The sequence below is a fragment of the Argiope bruennichi genome, chromosome 1 (assembly GCF_947563725.1).
Source record: "Argiope bruennichi chromosome 1, qqArgBrue1.1, whole genome shotgun sequence".
Classification (NCBI taxonomy): domain Eukaryota; kingdom Metazoa; phylum Arthropoda; class Arachnida; order Araneae; family Araneidae; genus Argiope; species Argiope bruennichi.
In genome coordinates, this window is record NC_079151.1 from 131,564,398 (window position 1) to 131,587,620 (window position 23,223).

Here is a 23,223-nt window from a genome sequence, read left to right on the forward strand (position 1 = left end):
GATCGTTCTCTGATTCAGGTCTAAATTACGACCTGTGGATGAATGAATGAATTGTATGAACAAAAGTCCACCCCGTAAATAGGGTTGTGATGCATGAGTAGCTAAGTCGCATTCTTGGCCCTAGATGGCGCTACTGAAAAACAAGAGACGCTCTTCTCGGCTAAAAATCGCTGCGGGGTTGTCTATGATAAGTGCTATACGAAACAACATATAAATTTAAAAATAATAATAACTAAAATAATATTTTTATTGTGATTTCACAACAATATTCATTTAACAAATTTTCAAATATAGATTTATATGGATAAATTGATCATATCAAAATATAGCAAAATATTTATGACAAAAGATCATAATTGAAATCATAGATCAATGCTATAACCCATTTCAAGTATTTAAAATAATGAAATTAAAAATCAGAAAAAGCAATATCAGGGTTGCCACTGAAATCTGGAAAAAAAAGTCCCTGTTTTTTTCCCTGTAAGTGTATTCAGGATTTCAGGTATTGAGGGAATAGCACTCATGTGCTAGTTACAATGCAATATGATTTCATTACATCATTATTCGAACATTATACCATATTATTTTATTCGAAATAATAGCATATTAGAAGGCGATTTATATATGCATATAAAAAAAGTTCTGTTTATTTATTGTTTAGAAGATTCAATTTATATATTAAGGACAGACATATTACCTGTCATGTTTTTTAATTATAAATCACTTATAATTAAGGACTCGGGTGAAATAAAACGCGAAATATTTTTATCATGATTTTTTTAAAAATCATTACAAAGCAAGATTACTTTTTTTTTGTTTTTTTTGTTGTTTATTCATTTTTGCCAAATCATGTATTTGGACATCAATTTCTGCAACTTTTGCAGATTTTTCAGCTATCCTAATGGAGCTTTTCCTAAATGAATAAGGAACGACATTTTGCCTAATGTACATTTTTTTAGCTCTTTCACTTTCAGTGAGCATATGTGAAAATATTTCCAATATATCACTGAATGCATTAAAGCATGAATGTAACCCAAAATTTTTAATGCCCATAAAAATACAATTTTAAGATATTGTTCTTTAACTAAAAAGTTCCAAATCGGTTTATTTTCGGACATTAAATTTAACGCTTTCGGATTTAACATGTCATCTTTTCCTGTATTCCTTTTAGATACAAAGTCCAACATCAATGATGATTCTTTTGACCTGGTAGGCAGTCTTGTGTATGTCCCCCCCCCTCATTTTAGCATGATTAGTAAATGGATGTTTCCCCATATTACTTAGGCTTATTATTTTTTTTTACAAAGCGAGCAGTACGCAACAAATGGATTTTGTGCAACTTCTCGAACACATTTTAAAAAATCAGGATTGATTTTATTTTATCCGTCCAATTCGTATTAAATACGGATTTCGGAAAGCTCATTTGATAAAAAAAATTCTCCAATCTACTTTGAATAAGCTGACAGTCTCTCAGATAATAAACAAACCATTCAGTAAACTCAAGTATGGTAGATTAAACGCCACCGCACTGCTTCAGCAAATTGAATGTTTCAGCCAAAGAAATTTCTGCCAATTCTATTCTTTCAAGCACTTACAAAACTCTCGGGGATGCTTGCTAGCTGCAATTTGGAAATCTCATGGAAAAAGAACAACTGTCTTCTGAAATCGAAACCGGACTGATATATACAGAAACAAAAGGGAGAGAGTAGAAAAGGGGCGAGTTTCCGCATTACACAATCGCGAACAGTATTCTTCCGTTTTTGGAAGCTGTGATTACGACCTTTTTTATTATTATTATTATGAAAATTTCCAAATTTCCTTGCGTTTTCCCGGTGGCGTGGCAACCCTGATTCCTTTTATAGCTTATTACTATATCTAATACACAATGATAATGTCAATTATAATTAAATGATTCGATGCATCAATTGTAATACAAAACTACCAAGATCAAGCTTCTAACTCTCTTATATATATGTATAGATAAAATATCATTCGAACCATTTTTAAAACAAATGGAAATAAAAAATACGTTTAAAAAAATGGATGATGATAAATGAAATAATAAGAAAAAATTTTCCCACATCCATTGCATAATAAGATTACTAGACACCTATTTTAACAAATCAAACCTACATAGAATAACTTGAAGCCTTCTCACTTTGTTAGTGAATGGGCCTTGTAAGCATACATATTTTTCATCCTTACGACACCGTTTCATAATCTGTTTCAAAAATTTTAGTAGATCGACCAGACTTTCTACGTAATTGAAAGCAAATTTGATAATTTCTGATTTCCACCTTCCGTCAGTTACAACCATTTGTTTTATGACATTTGCTTCAATGATACAAGTTCCACAAACTTCATTAATAAGTTCCTCTGCTAACGGTGGCAACACAGTCATTGACTTTCTGACGGTGTGCTGAACAACATGTGCAAATTTGGAAGAGAACCTGCAAACTAAGATAGAAGTTTTTATAAATAATAAAGCATTATCAGTCGGTTCAAATAAAAACTGAAAGTATATATGTTACAGTGAAAACCCGAATTAACTAGATAAAATGCATTTTAACCAACAGTGCTAGGATGAACCCGAATTAACTCGTTTTAATTTTAGTTTAGTTCAGTTATATTAACATTCTGTTTTAAAGCAACACCAGGGCTATTTTGGGACGGACCTCATCATTTTGAACCGCGGTTAGATGACGAAGACGGCACCTGACCTAGCACCCTCCCTCTCCAAACTTCCACACCACACCAGCAGGAAGACGTTTGGATGAATTTAACAGGCATCAGATCCGGTAACACGACGGTTCCTCCATGGAAGTCAGTCTCGAACCTGAAACCCTCCAGTTCCGAAGCCCAAACCTTGCTACCAGGCCACCGCAGCCCTCCCCAATGAAGTAAGGAAAAAACACTCTAACTAGTAGCGTTAGGAAGAATCCATTTTATGCCTGTTTTGACTGATTTGTTAGACAATGTTATTTGTATCTATCCAAAACGATTGCATTAAACTATATTTAGTAAAACGGTGTTCGAGGAAAGAACCTATCATTGAAGAAATTACACTTTATTTGGTTTATAGTCTATGTATTTTCTGTAGGCGGTTCAGGGGCACATTTTCTACCTCGTAACCGGTTGTCTGCCTCGCAACACTGAGGCAGATAACAGTGTGACTCATTTTTTTTTTTTTTTTTTCTTTTTTTACACAGCTGTTAAGGTATTCCGAAGGTAAGGTATTCCCGAAACGTATTGGCGTGGGAAAAAAACAATCTTTGTTGAAAGCATGGCAACGGAGAAGGAGAAAGAGTGAAGAATAGGGGGAAAGAGTGTCCTTGAAACGCCTACAGAAATTATACAGACTATAGCACAGTATCATCATTAAAAATTACTTATTTCAACAAGTCAAATTACTGTGGCACTTAGAATTGCAAAGAGAACCATTTTTCATATAGAAACATCTCTTTGAAGAACAATCTTTTTTTACAAGAGCAGCGGACGAACCCTTGTCTCATTCCTACAGTTCCTTTTTTCTTCAGCTGTTTTCAGCGAAATTTTCCGATTCGATACTCGTTCTTGAGTCAAGAAAATTTGAAACGATATATCTGAAATATGAGGTATTCAGATATCAAATTTGCACTCTGATTAGTTGTAATCTACTGTATAAATACTTAATAGAATTTAAAGTTAATATGTTTAAAACGGGTTCTCCCTAACGCTGTCAGTTAGAACACGTTTTTCCTCGTTCATTCGGGTTCTCCCTATTGCTGTTAATTAAAACGCGTTTCGCCTTTTTAATTCTTGTGTTGACTGATTTCGGGTTTTCACTGTAACATAAAAACTAATATAAAACATATATAAAATCTAATCAATCAATCAGCGAAGACTAAATTAAAGTTTGCGTTAAGAGTGGACCAAAAGCATCTATATACATAAAACACCAACGTACGTAGCACAGAAATCGTGCTTATTACTTACTGTAGAATGGCAACATTCAGATAACAACAAAAAAAACCATACGAATTTCATACTACTTCATTCATTGAATATTTTTACATGCACATTAAATCCAACGCTTCGCTCAGCTAATTAATGGAGCTAAAAAATATTACTAGAAATATTCTGGAGATGTTTCGCCATCTCACCAAAAAGTGCATTCAGTCAGAGGAAAGAAGATATAAATGGAATAAAAAAATAGACTTCAAACAAAAAGTTTAATCCCGCGCAAAAATAGCGCAACCATCTCGAGATAAGGTTTCAGATAAATTAACAGTTTCTCGACAAGCACACCAAAATCGTGCCAATCGTCCAAAAACTCCCCTAAAAATTGCTATTTTGGACGGATACCAGAAATAGTAACAAATGGCTTTCAGAAACTGCAAAAAAAAAAAAAAAAAAAAAAAAAAAAAATGACAGATCGCCTCAAAACATTTCAAGTTTGGTGACCATACATTCATTTTAAGTCTAGCCGAATAGTTATGACTTCTCTATGGAAATTGATATTCATATTTTCTAAAACAATTATCTTATAAAAATATTATCAATTTTATTTCTGCACAATTTCCTCTTAAAAAGAAATAATACTTTTTTTTTTTCTATTTGATACGTTGTCTGGAAAAAAAAAATGTCTTTAAAAGCTATAAAAGAATTCAAACTATACATCAAAGCATTCAATTGCCATAATTGGCTCAGTAATAAGATTTTCACTACCGTTTTTATTTCGTATTATATTGACTTTTTAATTTCCAGTATACTAATTGAATTCGTGTTTTTCAGTCGCATCAAATAAAAAATTAACCATTTAACAACCAAGAAAGTCGACAAACTGGGTGAACGAATTGGTCGCCAAAGGCGGCTAGTTCAAATATATATCACCATTCACAAATAATGAAATGGCGAAACTACTAGCGATGGTGTATAGATGTAGCGACATTATGATGGTAAATATTGTGTTTAACTTCATAGTAAGGAAAAGAGAATCGAGTACTCGATTTGGGCAATTTCATTTTATCCACTGGATACAAAATTTGACACAAATTAAAATTTTGTTATTACAACTATTGATGAATTTCCTTTATAATAACTTGCACTGTTTTGGAGTTATCCTACTCATACATAAATAGACAGACAGACAGCTTATCCGTATACAATTTTGATTCAAAAATAAGATACATTTTTACACCTTGTTTTGGTGCAAAGATCCTAAACAACTCTACTTGTATGGTGTATTTTTACACTTTGTCCTGCACATGCAAACAAAAAAAAAACCATATACAAATATAAAACGAAGTATAATTTGGAAAAAGACACACAAACACACACAAATTACAGAAGAAGAAAAAAGATATCTCTAAAGTACATAAAATTTTGTATATAAATTTACATGCATTTTTTTTATAAACTTAAAATAATTCAATTTCTTATGATAGTGTTTAAAAAAAAGGAGATAGTGGTCTAAATTTTAGTGCTAACATCATCGTTTTGAATGTCATTGGGACATTTCCCTCTAGGTGAGCAATATTACATACATGCGGTCTTTAAAACTAATTTGGTGTATTTGGAAAAAGTATTTTTACACTTTGTCCTCCACATGCAAACAAAAAAAAACATACAAATATAAAACGAAGTATAATTTGAAAAAAGACACACAAATTACAGAATTACATTTCCCTCTAGGTGAGCAATATTCCAAGAAAATAATTCTTGTAGTTATTGTTGCTTATCCTCAAAAGATGATATATGTCAGATCAGCTCCAGTAGGATGTTGATCGTCAAAGAAATCTATAATAATAAGAGGATCGGATGTTAAATTTCCCCTAGAAAGTCCGATGCAACCCAGAATGTGATCCGATGAAGCTCGATGGCCACGGTATTTTTTACAAGTGAGATGGATTTTTCCACCACTTTCAAAGAAAAGACACATAAGGTGGCCACTTTTTAGTCTAGAGAGCCACGGTCACATTTGATTTCCAGTAGAATGCCAGGGGATGTTCTTGTGTACTATTGGTGGGCAGGTGGAATACGCCAAATTAAATTGAGTTTAGATCTTCCTTTTAAGTATAGTTTTTGATAAGTAAGCGAAGAGTCAGTGGCCGTTTCATTTTCACTACCCTCTTTGGCCAATCTATGTGTGATGGGATCCATTGGAGGTGGACGTCGTGGTTCTGAGAGATAATCTTCAGTTTGAGCAAAATAGATAAGCTGGTTTCATCGTTTGCAGAGTACCAGCCACTAAGATGTTGTAGTTCACTGCGACTGTCCGATAAAATCCATAGTTCCCCAAAATCACAATCATAAGATGTGATAGCATCAAGTCTTACATTAATCGCAATTCACTCACTCCTGAAGACGGAGCAAGTGTCAGGGTTACGCTGCTTTACCATAGTCTCCCTTAGAAAGTCCGATACAACCCAGAATGTGATCCGGTGAAGCTGGATGGCCACAGCACTTTTTACAAGTGAGATGGACTTTTCCACCACTTTCAAAGGAAAGACACTTAAGGTGACCACTTTTTAATCTAGCCAGAGCAGTCTGGGAGCCACGGTCACATTTGATTCCCAGCAGAATGCCAGGGGGTGTTCCCGTGTACCATTGGTGCGCAGGTGGAATACGCCAAATTAAATTGAGTTTAGATCTTCCTTTTAAGTATAGTTTTTGATAAGTAAGCGAAGAGTCAGTGGCCGTTTCATTCTCACTACCCTCTTTGGCCAATCTATGTGTGATGGGATCCATTGGAGATGGACGTTGTGGTTCTGAGAGATAATCTTCAGTTTGAGCAAAATAGATAAGCTGGTTTCATCGTTTGCAGAGTACCAGCCACTAAGATGTTGTAGTTCACTGCGACTGTCCGATAAAATCCATAGTTCCCCAAAATCACAATCATAAGATGTGATAGCATCAAGTCTTACATTAATCGCAATTCACTCACTCCTGAAGACAGAGCAAGTGTCAGGGTTAAGCTGCTTTACCATAGTCTCAAGGTAAAGCTGCCAATACGATCTTCTGTGCGGTTATAATCAATATAGACCTGCACTGCATCTTTCGACATGGTTTAAATCATTATCCTCCTTATGGTTTAAATCATTCTTTAGCACACTGTGTGCCAGGATCAAACAGGTCACAACATCTTCTGATAAATTTTCATTCACATAATTTCAAATATGTTGAGTGATATAAGATTTGATTTAATTGTTTTAGTTTTATTAGTTTCTAGCTTATTTTGATGATGTTCACTATGAATGATGTGATACTCAAAAATTTTATTATTTTACATCTGTGGGAAACTTGTTTAAAGAGTGTCACAATATCAGACACCCACATAAAATACATTGCTGTATCATTTAGTATAATACGACAAAACTATAAACATAAAAATGCCATCATGTGCAAGATGTGGATGTGAAATGTTCCTTCTTTTTCCATTTTGGTACTTCATTTTGTATTTTTTGTTACACCTTTAGAATCTTATCCAAAATTTGACAGATTAAACTGCATACCATATTCCACTGAAAACCTATCCTGTTATTTTTTGAGTAATCATGTTCACATGCATAAATGACAGACCAAATTGTTTTACATGGATTTCACCTAATAACTTCAATTTCGATCTTAAGTAAGAGAATAAATCTTGGTCATCTACTGTAAGTCGAGTTTTTCTTTTCTGTAAATTAAAGAATTTCCAAATTTATTAGTACACCATCATTCCAATCACTGTTCTCAGGTATTCAACTCCCTAATAATAAAACTATCAAAGTCATGCGATAAATTGAACACAAATCCATCAGGGCTTATATGGCGTTCCAAATTCTCTTGCGTCTCCTAAATTTTTAAGGGTTATTATACAAGATAAACATGATGAGATAAAATAGACTTCAAGCAGGAATAAGAATTACTTTCACAACAACAAACTTTAATAAAAATGTCATTTCCAACCAGCAACTGTCAGATATACTTGGTACACACATTACCATCATTTGCACTGTAATTAATAATATAAACTCGTAATGAGCAACAAATGTATTACAAACTTTAATCTAATGGTTGACATCCAGTTAACCCTTCCGCAAACATGCGGTATCATTTTGATCCCAAATTGTCAGGCACATACACATTACCTTATTGGTCATTTGTATAAAAATAAAATATGGTCAGAATATATAAAGGTTGTTCCATGGAAATATATTCTTATTTAAGATAGAAATGTGATTTTTAATAACGAAAGCCAAAATTAAATTTAGCCCCTTTTTAACCATACCTTTTCTGTATTCATTTCCATTTTCTCCATTCCATTCATTTAAAACTCGTCATTTTTAATATTAGTAGTTTTTTTTTATTGTATAAAAATATTGGAAAAATAAGTCTAGATTTTACATGTAGTTTACATTTGAAAATTTTTTAGGAAAAAGAAGCTTAAATATACCACTTTGAAAATTCATATCTTTTGTCTTTCAGTTTTATAAACGTACTCGAAAAACATTTTTCTTATTTCTCATTCAGAATAAAACGAATTGTTAATATAAATTTCAAGACAATTTATTCATATTATAAAAGAAAGCATTTTATACAATGATTTGTCACATTTTATACGAACAAGAAAGGATTGGATCGTATTTTCTGGAGTATTCAGAATTTGCATTTTGTTTCAGTTCTGTATCATGATCACTTCCCCAAATTCCATGAATATCTCACGAATCTGTGCTATCATTATTCTGTCTTTAAGTAGAAAGAACTGTGAGAAGATTTCTGAATCTGTGCGCCTAACTGATATACTCGTAACATTAAAAGAATCTGAAATGTTAGCACAGTCAGTGGCCAATTTGACCCCAACTGTCCTGTAAAAAATGACATGCATTGTTTCATTGATTACTGTTCTTCTTCTAGCTTCTATATAAAGGTATAGGAGATAACAAGTATAAACTTTTATAAATTCCTAGAAATACTAAAAAAAAAGTGAAAGCATGGGGTCAAAAACATCCAGTGCTTCTGCTGATGGGTTAAAAGGAACTGATATAAAATAGTGTTTTATACATTTGCATTCAATTTGACTTATTTTCTATTTGTTAAGAGGGAATCTAATCGATTTTAAATTTATTGCCCAGTATATGCTGCATATTTTTTATGTTTCTATATCCAGGATGGCAATACACAACTTTAGTATTTTCCAAAATTAACTATCAGTTATTGAATTAATTTAATTAACTTTGATTTCATATTTATGGTGCCACCTGATTGTCCATTTGAGAAAAGATTGATAGACAGATTTTTTTTCTGGCGTAAGGGCCAATATTGGCCAAGTCGCATTAATTTAAAATACAGAAAAATTAATTATTAAAAACAATAAAGAGATGCAAAGTTAAAAGAACAAAGTGAAAATAGAAATTAAATATTATGCATGAAATTAATGTCAAATAAAACTGGAAACACATAAACATGGCAAGGTTCGCCAATTATATCTTTCAAATTTGGATAATCTCTTCCAAAATATTTTATTTTTAGAAAATGGTACTTAAGGCATTCACATATAATATGTCTAACAGAAATTATGGTTCTAAATCTTGAATAAATTATAGCTGTATCCGAATGAAGCAAATGATAGTGAGTAAAATAAGTATGACCTATGTGAAGTCTTGTTAACTTGACACTCAATCTACGGTTGAGAGAGTCAGTCTTAAAACCAGAGATAGATAGCTGGATGGAGTGCAATTTATTATCAGTTTGCAAGTCTCAGGTATATGGCCATACATGGAGCAAACATTATCTTAAAATTTGATCTAAGTTTTGAAACGAGACAAATGTTTCTTCATTTGAGCTAGCTATTCTTGCGGCAACATCAGCTTGATTGTTAACAGGGATAACAACGTGTCCAGGAATCCAACAAAATAGAATGCTAAAATTATGATCCAGCAATTTAAAACAAAATTTTACTGTACTAAGCATAGAAGAATGGCTTTGTTTGGAGGAGTTCAAAATTGCTTCAATTGAACTTTGTGAATCGCTATATATAATTCAGTCTTTTTTTAATGACAGTCTGATTGCTCTTAAAGCCATGTAAATGGAAAAAATCTCCGAGGTCAAAAAAGAACAATGTTTGTTTAACAATATTGAGAAAAGAATTAATTCCAAGAATTCATAATAATTATGCGAATCATTTTATTCCATAGTAATAAACAGATAGTTACAAAATCACGACAATTTTTGATTATATTCTTTTTCCAAAGGTGTAATGAAGCATGGAAAAGGGAAAAGGGATACTTTGGGCATTATTCTAAGGGGAAACACAGAAACCCCTGTGTTACAGAACAGATTACAGAAATCACTTTTATAACATCACTGGATGGCAACAGTCAAAAGTAAACAAATCTCCATATAAACATTTCAGTTTTCTTCACTGAAAGTTTTACAACTGTACTTAACAAGACTTGGTTTGTTTAATATATATTTGTTTACAAAATATTATTAGAAATAGTCAGGGACACGTTCACCATGCTATCAAAGCCTCCATAATTCTAAATTGAAAAATTAACAATCAAACAGAAAGTTTAATCTAAAGCAAAAATATAATTAACCATCACTAGATAATAATGGACATGACTTGCCTATAGAAACTGATATTCAAACCTTTAAAAATTCTTATAAAAATGGTTACTGCACTATATTAAACCACAAAATACTAACTTTTTAATGAGACCATGTACATTCTTATACAATATTTTCTTTTTTTTTAATTAATTTAATTTAATGTACAATTTGTTATTAAATTATTAAAATTAAATTTGTTAAAGCTGTTATGAAATTAAAATTCATCCAATATTACTTCCATCCAAAGTATGTTCATTCAACATACTTTCGCCAATATTAAAATTCAGACAAAAAAAAAATGTTCTTCCCTTGGATATTTAACTCCAAAGCAAGACTTTTACTTTTGTTTTCATTTTGTATGTAAATATTTTTTTTTATTTGTCTGCATTTTTACAATAATTTGCAATTCAATTAAAATTATATTTTTCAGTCACATCAAATAAGATGTAATTTTATTAAAAACAATGCATTCCACATTAATCACTTAACAGTCAAGGCACCCAACCCAATCCACCTTTTCTTGATGATGTTACAATTAGTTTGACTGTTAGGCTTGGTAAATTATTAAATAAACAAATGACAAAATATTAATAAGAATGTAAAATAATAATAAAGAAATGCAGGTAAAAAAGGAAAATGATTTTTCTTTAACTGAGTATATGAGCTGTTTCAACAAGAAAAATAAAATAGCAAAGGGGTGGGGACCCTAAAACCTATTGGAATGAATCAATACTTGGAAAACAGATATCTGCATATCAAACATTTGTAACTTTATATATATATATTGATAACCATATTCTATTCTAATAAAAATACAATTACAACTACTTAATCATAAGAATTTTTGAGGTTCTGCATACATTACATTTTAGCAATCGAAAGAATTTTTTTGTTTATAAATGAAAATTATCAAAAACAATTTTTTGTTTGGATTGCATGCTTTTAATAATATGTATTGCACTTATTAGAATAAAATGATTAAGAATGGTTAAGAATACAGAATGGTTAGGAAAATGATTAAGAATACTGAAGAAAAATACTATCACCTAAGTAAAATCTTACCATTCCACATTTCATTCATACAATAACTTCAATTTATGTTGGCATGGATTTTATAATTTTCTAATACGTATCCAGAGGCAAAATGTATAAAATGTCCAAAAACAAATCCATCAGTCTGTATTAAGTACATCACAACGGACCATGAGCTTAAAATCATCATGTCATCTCATAAATGCATCCAAAGGGCAAATGTACCAAACATACAAGAACAAAAAAATCAATCTGTATTAAAAACATCACAATGGACCATGAGCTTAAAATTATCACATGTCATCTTACAAATGCTTGACTGGATTAGGATCTGAGGAACTCAGCAATCAGAACATTACTTGGGAGTTATTGAAAAAATATAGAAAAAAATTTCTTGGTCTTGTAACAGGACACCTTACTTTGTTGGAATAGTCTATCAACATAAGCAAAAAGATAATCCATGACTGGATGTAATTAGTGCATGATGACATTCAGGCAGTTCGCAACATTCATTGTGTTCTCTTTCATATTTAAAGACTCAAAGAATAACCCCATGTATAGTTTCAGTGCATAACAAATCCATGAAATAGCACTCACATACATTGATTTAACAGCTATTCTTCTTTCAAGTGACAATCTTTTACCTTGCCATAATAATCTTGTTGGAATAGTCTACCAACACCAGAGAAAAGATAATCCATGACTGGATAATCAGTGCATGATGATATTCAGGCAATCCCCAGCTTTCACTGTGTTCTTTTTCATAATTGAAGACTCAAAGAATAACCACACGGATAGCTATAGTGCACAATAAATCCACAAAACAGCATTTGCATAAAATGATTTAGCAGCTATTCTTCTTCTATGTGACAATCTTTTATTTTGCCATAATTATCTTATTGGAATAGTCTATCAACATCAAAGAAAAGATAATCCATGACTGGATGTAATTAGTGCATGATGACATCCAGGCAGTTCACAACTTTCATTATGTCCTCTTTCATAATTAAAGACTCAAAGAATAACCCCATGTATAGTTCCAGTGCATAACAAATCCATGAAATAGCACTCACATACATTGATTTAACAGCTATTCTTCTTCCAAGTGACAATCTTTTACTTTGCCATAATATAAGAGAAATTAGAATTTGTTCTCATCAAGCATCATAGTTTAATGATTTTTTTATACTTATAATGCTCCCATTATAAGTATAAGAAATGGAGATGTAGAATCAGCTTGAAACCCATTGCAGAATTTACTCAACAAAGCCTTCTGAGATGCTTTAATTTGGTCTGCATGAAAATCTGATGGATTAGCAGCTACGCTTTACCAAGGTGACAGGCTAGAATGCCACTGCCTGTGATTAAGCATTAACAGTTGATACTTAGACAGCTGTTAATCATCTCAATAGCATTATTTCTCTACCAGTAGGTACTAATTATTGTAGCATGAGAACAGCAGTCCAACTTTACTATATCTATAAAAGTAATCTACAGATATTGAATTGCAATGATTTGTTGTCGAACAAACACATTTAAATCTGGATTTTTACTCATGGCAAGAACAAAAAGCATGATGATTGATATCTGCAATTCCAATGATTCTACTGTTTAAATTGCTACATGAGCTTTACAGCAGCAAAATGCTCACAAAATTCCAGGACACGATTGATTACAATGCTTTGCCTTTCAATGTAGATAAGTAAAAGGTGTTGATTATTTTTATATTTAAATCAAGAAGTTCAATTTTCTATAAATTATTGAGCTGTGTCACTCCAAAGCAAAAAAAAAAAAAAAAAAAAAAAAAAAACTGTAAGTAAATGAATATTCAATAACTGAAAATTATGTCAATAACATTCTTCCTTCAAGGCTTTAAAATGGAAAAGTAAACAATATTTATTTTCAAGTAATGACAACATATGATTAGTTGCCTATGTAACCAGCTGATATCCTAAAATTAATTGTTGCAAAAGATTTCAAAATAATTTTTTGAATTAATTAATTAAAATTCCAATTAATATTTTGGGTAAATTAGTTTTAATGGCTTCCTCAGCAAATTATTTTTAAGGGGACGGTGGACTTTATTAGGCATTTTGGTGAAAAAAAATTTTAAGCATAAGTATTAAGAGATAAATACGTCAATTTTCTTTTAAAAAACTTTTTTTAATGAAATATTATTTTTAAAAATTATAAAACAAATTAATTTCAAAATATTACAGGCAAATTAATTTTTAATTTTTTTCTATAATTTTTTCATAATTACCCAATATAAATTTATTTGATATAAAACTGTGTATGATTTTATAATTCCAATTAAATTTTTTAGAAATACCTTTATGCACACTTACTGAATTTTCATATGATTGTTATGTTTTTGGAAATAAAATTGATTTTTAACTATCTAAAAAAAACTTGAAATATAAAATATATACCCTATTTCCTTTTAATGTTTAACCGAAATCTTAGTTATCAATTCTTTTTCCTTTCTTCAAAAATTAAGACACTTGAAACATTTCAAAGATATTTAAATACAATTATAATATCATTTTGAGGAAAGTAATTAAAATGTGCTTTTTCTCTCTAGATCTTTGAAATATTCATATATCGCATTATTTTAGTTGAATATATATATTTTAGTGAGGAAACAAAAATAAAATTTCATGTTTCTGTTCATTTTTGTTTATTTCAAAGTCCCCCGTCCCCTTAAGCTTCAAATTTTTTACTACATTTGTTTCATTTTGCTATGCATTTCCTTATTTTTCTGTCTTTTAATACATTCATTATATTTCAGAAGAACAGGGGTGTTCAGAATGGGTGTACAGCAAAATTTCAAAAACTTTATTAAAAGCATGCCTTATATTGAAATTTATTCAAACACTGGAAAATATGCCAAATTGTAATATCCTGATCATCAACAATAGAAAGAAAAAAGCTAGAATGAAATATAAGGCCTCAACAATAAAAGTGATTTGAGTTTCAAATTGAGTTCTCTTGTAACAAAGTATACTGTTAAAAAATAAAACATTTTTAAAAACTGAAAAAAATGTCATATGGCAAAAAAATAAGTATAATTGAAAAGATATATTTAATTTTACGGTGATTCAAAAATAATTTTTGTGCAAAATATTTTCATACATTATATTGCAAAAAAATACAAAAATTGCTTAATTTTTAATTAATTAAAATTTCAAAAAGAAAAGCTCCATTCAAACTTTGCAATCTCACCCTCTAAAAGTATATAATTGCCAAGTTTGGTAACTCTAGGTCAAACAGATCAATACATGTAAACATACACACACATTCATCTTCACAATTAGTAGCAGAAATAGGAAACGCCTTGCCTTAAAGAAAGAAGATTTTGCCACCGTTTTTCATTTTGTTATAAGTCAAGTAATGTATTTCTTAGCTTTATTTTATTGCTTTTGCTATAAAGTAAGAAGTTAAAGTAGATAAAGTATGAAATATGAATTTTACTTCATTAATTTAGCAACTTTTAAAAGAATTTCATAGAACTCATAAACTTGTTAGTAAAGTATGAAAAAGGTTTACATTAAAAAAGATTTACTATTTATTTTTAAAAAATATATGCTATAAAAGAAATTCCAGTTATAAGGAGCATGACTCAAAATGAACACCAAACAAACAAAAAAGCTGCAAGCACTAAAGCTTAAAAGAATTAAAAAACAGATCAAGGATTAGAATTTATATATAATTTATCTTACAAACGTTCAAAAACACATTAAGGGTTTAAAAGTGACAAATAATGAATCTTGAAAGCAATAAGGCTTTGAAAGTTAAATACTTTCAATTTCAAAGCATTGAAAACAGAATTTAAAAGTTGAAAATATTTTATATTAAAAAAAAAAACACCAAAGAACATATTGAAAATAAATGTTATCAGAAAATAGTTAAAAACACAGGCATTTATAAATATACAATGGGAATTATAAATATATCTCTACTAATAATTGAGTAGTTATGTATGTGTATGCAATATACATGTGTGAACGTATATTCCTATTTTAATGGCCAAACCTATTTCTCTTTTTTTAAATTCTTCCCAAATACTATTACTCAAAAATACTTTTTACACTATATTAAAATACAAAAATTATCTTATTAATTTAATATTTGTAAAAAAAATTTCTGATTTTTTTTTTTTTTTTTGGTAATTTAAATATATTTTGTCTAATTTTCAACAACTCACTACTTTACTGTCCTGAAATTCAATTTTTCTTTTGTTTAATCAAATACTTGTGTAATTTTCTTCCATTGTTGAAAACTAAAGAAGAAGGATTTGTTTCAGTGCAGTTTACAAGACAAAAAAAAAAAGTTACAATGCCATAATATTTAGAAAATAGAAGAACTGGAAATTTATGCATTGAATGATTTCAGGAGACTATTCTCCATTAGAATGGTTCATGTATATGTATATATATATATATTAAAATTAAATAATTTAAAAAATAAAAGACAATTAAAATTCCAGTTGGTCAAGAAAAGCAATTAGTATATAAATAAACACATAGTATATAAATTAGTATATAAAATAACACATTAGTATATAAATATATTTTTAAATAAATTATGCCTCTACAAGTTCCAATAATAGAATGAATGCTACTTAGTATGTGAGCAATTTCAATCATATTATTGGTAACATTGTAATAAATAGAAACTTCTTGTTTAAGATTCCAAATAAGAAATGTAAATACATAGCATATAAAAGACATATTCAGCTCAATGTATGAATACACTGTACAAGTTCTAAAATTTTAATTTTATTTTTATTATAAAGATCTTAAATAAGGCAAAATATTCACAATTAGATCAGACAACACTGAAATACAGAACATACTAACATATCTCAACAGCTTTTTTTGCAGGGGAGAAAATACACTTTAATAAAATAATTTCATTGAAATATTGTATGGCTAAGACTATTTTTTAAAAGATTTTTTTTTACACAATAATAGTAAAAGAATAAACAAACATAATAAATACATTCAATTATATAACATTAAATTAAACTGCAGATCAACTATTAAACAGCAGATAATTAGATTAAAAAAGTGTAAATAGTAAATATTAAAGAATAAAGTTTTTATCACATATATATTGTTTTAAAAAGTAGATGAAATACATTATATTAAAATACCATGCAAATTAAATATTAACATTCAAATACCATATATAATTAATAAATCAAATAATGGAGAATAATTATAACATAAATAAATAATTTCAGAATAAGAGATGGTCAAGAAAAGTTGAAAAGAAATAAAAATCATGAAAAGAACAAAATAAAAACAAGCCATTTGAAACATATGCTCATCAAAATAAATCATAATCATGATTAACCTTGAGTGAAACAAGAAACAAAAACTAGACTGAAGCAACCAATAAAAAGATTTGTATCTTGGAAGTCTGCCAAAAAAGTATCCTAACACTTGTTATTATTTGCAATTTTTAAAAGTTAAATTTGAAGTAAAAATATCATACAATTAGGATGATTGTTCTCTAAAAATATGTAACCTGTATTTGTTTAAAGGGTATCCAAATATTTAAATGTGTATAAACTTCAAATTTTCCAAGTACAAGTTTCATAAATCTTTTCTTTAACTGTAATCAACTACCATTTATCCAAAAGAAACTTTATTTAAATTGCAATTGGAGTAGAATCTATTTCATATACTGATTTTTCCCTCTTTCCTTAGCATTTATTTTAAGAAGAAAAAATATCTAAATCTAAAGCAACATTGAAAGATGTGCTTTGTTTTCCATTCCATTTATTTATATATATATATAATTTTTGCCAAAGAATATTTTTGTGAAGTCGAGATGCCTTCCTCTGCCTCTAATGCCAAGAATAGAGTGTGAAAATTATTTTTTTAAAGCATTTGGTTATAATATATATATTATTGACAAAAAAAATGGATAAAATTTAGAATAATGACGTTTTAGATCTTGCTGTTTCAAATGGCATAAAAGTTTGTTTCTAAAAAAATTTTGATTCAGAAATGTAAAAATTTATTAAAAATATAAAAAATACTTATATATTTTTTTAAAAAAAAAGCTTATTGAATATTTTAATGTAAATTAAAAATTGTTGTCAAATATTTCTTATATTTTGAGATATATCAAAAAAAGATGGGAATTATTTAAAATTTTGAGTAAATGGTTAAGGAGTTATAAGCAATTGAAAATTCAAATTTTCAATTGCTTATAATACATTAACCATTTACAAAATGTCTATACATATTTAGTTGTTTTAATTCTGAAGAAATCAGATATTTATTCAAAAATAAGTGTTGCTATTTGAAAAAAAAAAAAAAAATGATTTTCAGTAAATCTAAATATGAAAATGATCTCTTACATGAAAAAATATTTCATATAGTTATAGAAAACGTATTTTTTCAGTGACAAATAATTTCAGCATTATTAGCAATAATTAATATCAGAATAAAAAGCAGTGGACAGATACTTTTTTCATGGACTGTACCAAGGTCAAATTTCAACTCATTTCTTCTTTAAAGAAAGAATAAAAAATCTATGAAATTAAATACATTTCATAAAACAGATTTATATCAAACAGAATATTTCATATTTGCATCTCAAATTTAATCTTATTCAAACATATCAATTTCTTCCAAAAATATTATTCACTTAGGAAAGATTTCTCAGGAAGGTCAGATAAGCAATATCACGGTAAATTCAATCAATTTGAGGTATATTTAACTAATGAGTATTTCGTAGAATGCCTGAATAAATATCACAAACAGCAGAAATATAAGTTAAACATTTCCTGAAAAAAGCACAATATGACAAAATGAACTTCTTGTATTATAAAAAAAGAAAATGATTGAAAGCAAAATACTATATGTTAGGGTGAATACTTTTATCAACACAAATGCCATTGACACTCAATTCAAATCTTTTCTACTAGTATATACACCCGAGTCAGTTATTCTAAAAGTAAGATACAAACCCGATGATGATGAAACTACTTTTGTTAAATCATTGCCATTATCGATCTTCTGTTTCTTATGTTTACCTGAAAGAAAATGAATTATCATTCATTTTATTTGCATGCAAAAAAAAGTATGCAGTTTATTTGAAGATTTAAAAGAAATAAATATGTATGCAGTTTTGCTTGATTAAAAAAATCTTCATTTTAAAAAATGATGAATAATTCAAAATACAAACACTGATTTGATAAAATTATTACTTAAATAATTATTTATGAAATTAGATTAATAATAGAGAATGTGGTTTATTTTAATTCTAATTAACAATGATATACAAATTATAAAGCCAACCCTTTCTCTAAAAACTATAAAAAATTTATTTCATTAAAAGTATTTAAACATAATAATTTAAATATATACTCACCTTCTTGAGACATATTCATAGGAACATCGTCTGGTTTAGTTTCAATACTTTTCTTAGTGTTTACTATGAATATAAAATGGAATACAAAAAATGGATTATAATATTATCATATTTTAAATTTTTAAAAAATTAATTGAGTTAGAATTTTTCTCCATCTCATCAATTTTTCTCCTTTCTTTCTTTTGCACTTCCTTGTTTTATTATAAACAAATTTTTTATCACTTTGAAATTTAAAACAATATATTCCATAATATTGCAAAAATCCTAAATAGATTAGTTTTTCACTCATTTAAGAAAGAAAATTTGAATGCATTAAAAGACATTTCATGACTTATTATTTAGTATTGGTGCTATATATGGAAACCAATTTTCAGCCTAATAAAAAGTTCAGCCCCAAGTGGACAGGAAAAATATTGCACTATCAGAACTTTTATCCTTCTTCTGTATTAAACAAACAAAAAATAGCCCTCAAATGTGATGACAATAATAGCAATAATTATGAATATTTTAGGTTAATAAACATTTTTATTTATGTTTTAGGTAATTTGAAACATTTAAAATATTAACGCTTATCGTAGCAAGATTGCTTTTTTGAAGAAAAGCAAAAAAAAATGTATATAGGTAGCTTACTTTATATTTTATATATATATTTTTTATATTTTATATTTTCATATTTTTTATATTTTAAATATATTTTTATTTTACAATGGTAGTATATTTTTATAAAGTTGTATGTATGGTATACTATACAAAATGAACATAAGGGTTAAAAATACAATTTGTGGCATACTTATTACAAAATTTCTAAATTATGCCTTATATATATATAAATGATAAAAAATAGAAACCACTGCAATTTAATACAAAATATCAATTAAAAACTATCTAACTAAAGTGCTAAAAATGTTTATTCACAATTAAATTTAAATTGATAAATATCATAAATAAAGCAAAAAAAATTAAGGAGAACTCATTATTTGGCATGAAATCTTTCGAAACCTGTAGGAGTGTCTTTCTATCTAACACACAATGGCACATTGCATGTTTTGCCCATTGTATGTGTTTTATGCACATATTTTTGGAACTGTACAGGAATTTTTTTGGAACTTTACAGGAAAAAAAAAAAATTGCAAAAAAATTAAGCAGAGCATGAGAGTCAAAAATAAGAAACCATCTGGAACAAATGGAAAAATCTGAAATGCAAAATGTTTTCTGGCTTCAAATACAAGTGGTCTTTCTTCACAGACAAGAAACTCTCCCCCACCCCCACCCCACCCGAAGACAAAATCTATATTGCACACTTCTCTGAAAAATATCAAGTTATAGCTTTCCCACGGATACTAGAGGCAACAAAACAGAAAACGAGTGAATGAAAAAACAGATGTCCTAGACAGGCGGAGTCCCCAAATGAGACCACCCAGAAAAAACCACTATGGGTCATTCTAAAATTAATTAGAAGTTTCAAAAGAATTATGATTTAAAACCTCATTGATATTGTAAGAAAGTGGGTGACTGATTTTGAAAAATTTCAATTCTTAAGAACTCAAAAAAATTTCCACATTTCAGGCAAAAAAAATCGAGGCATTTTTAACATAAAAATAATATTAAAAAAAACAATATAAAATTGCTCGGATTGCCATCTATTCATTAGAAAAGAAATCAATTGCATTTTTCCATTTTTTTTTTTTTTTTTTTGAGTTTTAAAACCAATAGTTTTTTTACAGAAATTTTTTTAATTGGTGTACTTTTTTTGCAAACACTGCCCTTGAAAAGGATAAAACTGAAATACTTATATAGCTGATGAAAATCATTACTTGAATAATTATTTATGAAATTAGCTTAATAATAAGGAATACAGTTTACTTTAATTTTAATTAACAATGATATACAAATTATAAAGTCAACATTTTCCCTAAAAACTTTATAAAATTTATTTCATTAAAAATATTTAAACATAATAATTTAAATATATACTCACCTTCTTGAGACGCAGTCATAGCAACATCGTCTGGTTTAGTTTCATTACCTTTCTTAGTGTTTACTATGAATATAAAATGGAAAAAAATCAACAATAAAGAAAAATGTTTTATAATACTTTAAATTTAAAAAAAATTAATTAAATTAAATTTTTCTCCATAATAGTTTGCACTTTTTTGTTTTATTATAAGCAAATTGTTTCTCACTTTGAAGTTTAAAACAACATATTCCATAATATTGCAAAACTCTTAAATAGATTTGTTTAAACTCATTTAAGAAAGAAAATATGATTGCACTGAAGGACATTTCATGACTTATTATTTAGTATGGGTGCTATATATGGAAACTAATTTTCAGCCCAATAAAAAGTTCAGCCCTAAGTGGACATGAACAATGTTGCACTGTCAGAATTTTTATCCTTTGTCTGTATTAAACAAACAAAAAAAAGCCCTCAAATGTGATGACAAGAAATATAGCAATTAAAAGCCATTCTAATTACTTCATAACAAAATTATATTTCTAGCTTAATGAAATAAATAATGAATACGACTATCTTTGCAATACCGAAGCTTAATACAGATGAGACATCGATAATCTTTGCAAATCAGCAAGTTTTCACTATATGGAAACAGATTCAAATGCATTTTCAAAACATGCATGATGAAAAGAAAATTTCAATTATAGTGGGAGCCTTATATATTGGGACAATGGCTTTAAATGTACTTAAAAAGTGAATGAAATGGTCATAAAAGAAGCATCTCTATTCCATTGCCTAAATGTTGATATTATTATCAACAGAACTCATAAATAAATTTAAGCAAAGTTCAAATTTAACTTCAGAACTTTGGAATTATTATTCTTGTATTTATTCATGGAATGTTATATATATATATATATAGCATTTTTAAGAATCATCAAAAAATAGTACTCAAAAGTCAAAATATATGCTGATGATATGCTATTCAAATATATATGCTATTTCATGATGATATGCTATTTCAAAGGGATGAAATTTGCTACACTGATAATCCAGTCTATCTTGAAATCCTTTCAAATTAAAATAACATGTAACTATTTTTTTTTTTTTCAAAACATGTAAACATCAGGGTAATCTAAAAAAGTCAAAATACTGAAAATTGCTTTTACTCATTGAATCAAAATACTATAAACAACTTCATTCCTAAATTTACATAAAAGTTAATATTTCAATAAAATATTTCTAAAATATTTAAGCTAATATTTCAATGTTTCAAACCTCATAAATGAGAAACCACTCATTTAAAAATAAACAATTTTCAAAAAAGAAAACAAAAATCCTTTTATTTTCATTTATAATCTGGCTAAGATGAAAAATAAAATAGGACAAACCTATATTATTTTCTGGCATATCTTGTGGTGGTTCCTTACTTTCTTTTGATGTACCAGCAGCAGCTACAAATAATAACAAAAATTAGAATGCATTTGGTAATGAAAAGCATAATTTACAAATATTCAATTTAAGAAAATAAATATGTTAAAGTAAATTTTTAATAAAACAAAAAATCTAAGTAGCAATTAAATGTCAGAATAAATTTAATAAAAATAGGTTTTTAAACACTCCTTATATAGTATATAAATTTATATACCTGGTGCTTTTCAGATTTAAAATCATTTCATGTATTTAAGTACGTGTATAATGCACGTATTTTTATGTAAGAATTGCACTTGCATAAAATATTAGATATAAAATTCTTTTATCATCAAAAATATTTTTTACCATATCAGTTGAACCACATAATTTTTTTAATTGCTGATAGCTAATTTTTGGTATATTAATAGTACAAATTTTGTTCAAAGAAAGGTTTGAAAAAACATTTATTGACGATTAATTAAGTAGATAATTTTTCATTGATACAAACATGAAATTAAATCAAATTAATAGATATTCCCAATAAAACTGTTAACAGTCTGCTTTGAAAATTTTCTTTTGGAAATTTGCTCATGTGTTCTGGCAACAGCTTCATATGTTCTGTATTGAAATAAGAAGTCTTGTATAAAAAGAAATAAGAGTTCAAAAAAAATAGAGGGCACGTCAGAGAGACATTTTTTCTCTGCCACGACCAAACATTTTCGGCAATAGTTTAGAAACAATTCTTGCAGTCGTAAATGAGAACAGAATCTACTTTGTTCAAAGGATCACTGACAAAACCTTGTTTTTCAAACAACATAAGCTAATGAAATTTAACTTTCATATTTCATTTGCACTTA

The 23,223-nt window shown here is 28.3% G+C and overlaps 1 protein-coding gene across 2 annotated transcripts in view; it reads right to left on the minus strand.

The window, feature by feature from the left end:
* Positions 1-313: 313 nt before the first annotated feature.
* Positions 314-23,223, minus strand: part of LOC129959129 (uncharacterized) — a 35,472-nt gene continuing 12,562 nt past the window's right edge. For both annotated transcript variants that reach the window (XM_056071983.1, XM_056072042.1), the window contains 5 exons: positions 22,345-22,407; positions 20,978-21,040; positions 19,000-19,062; positions 18,596-18,661; positions 314-2,457 (listed from right to left, as the gene is read on the minus strand). In XM_056071983.1, coding sequence (XP_055927958.1) covers positions 2,111-2,457; positions 18,596-18,661; positions 19,000-19,062; positions 20,978-21,040; positions 22,345-22,407 — 602 coding nt within the window. In that variant the 3' untranslated portion in view covers positions 314-2,110. The remainder of the gene's footprint in view (positions 2,458-18,595; positions 18,662-18,999; positions 19,063-20,977; positions 21,041-22,344; positions 22,408-23,223) is intronic.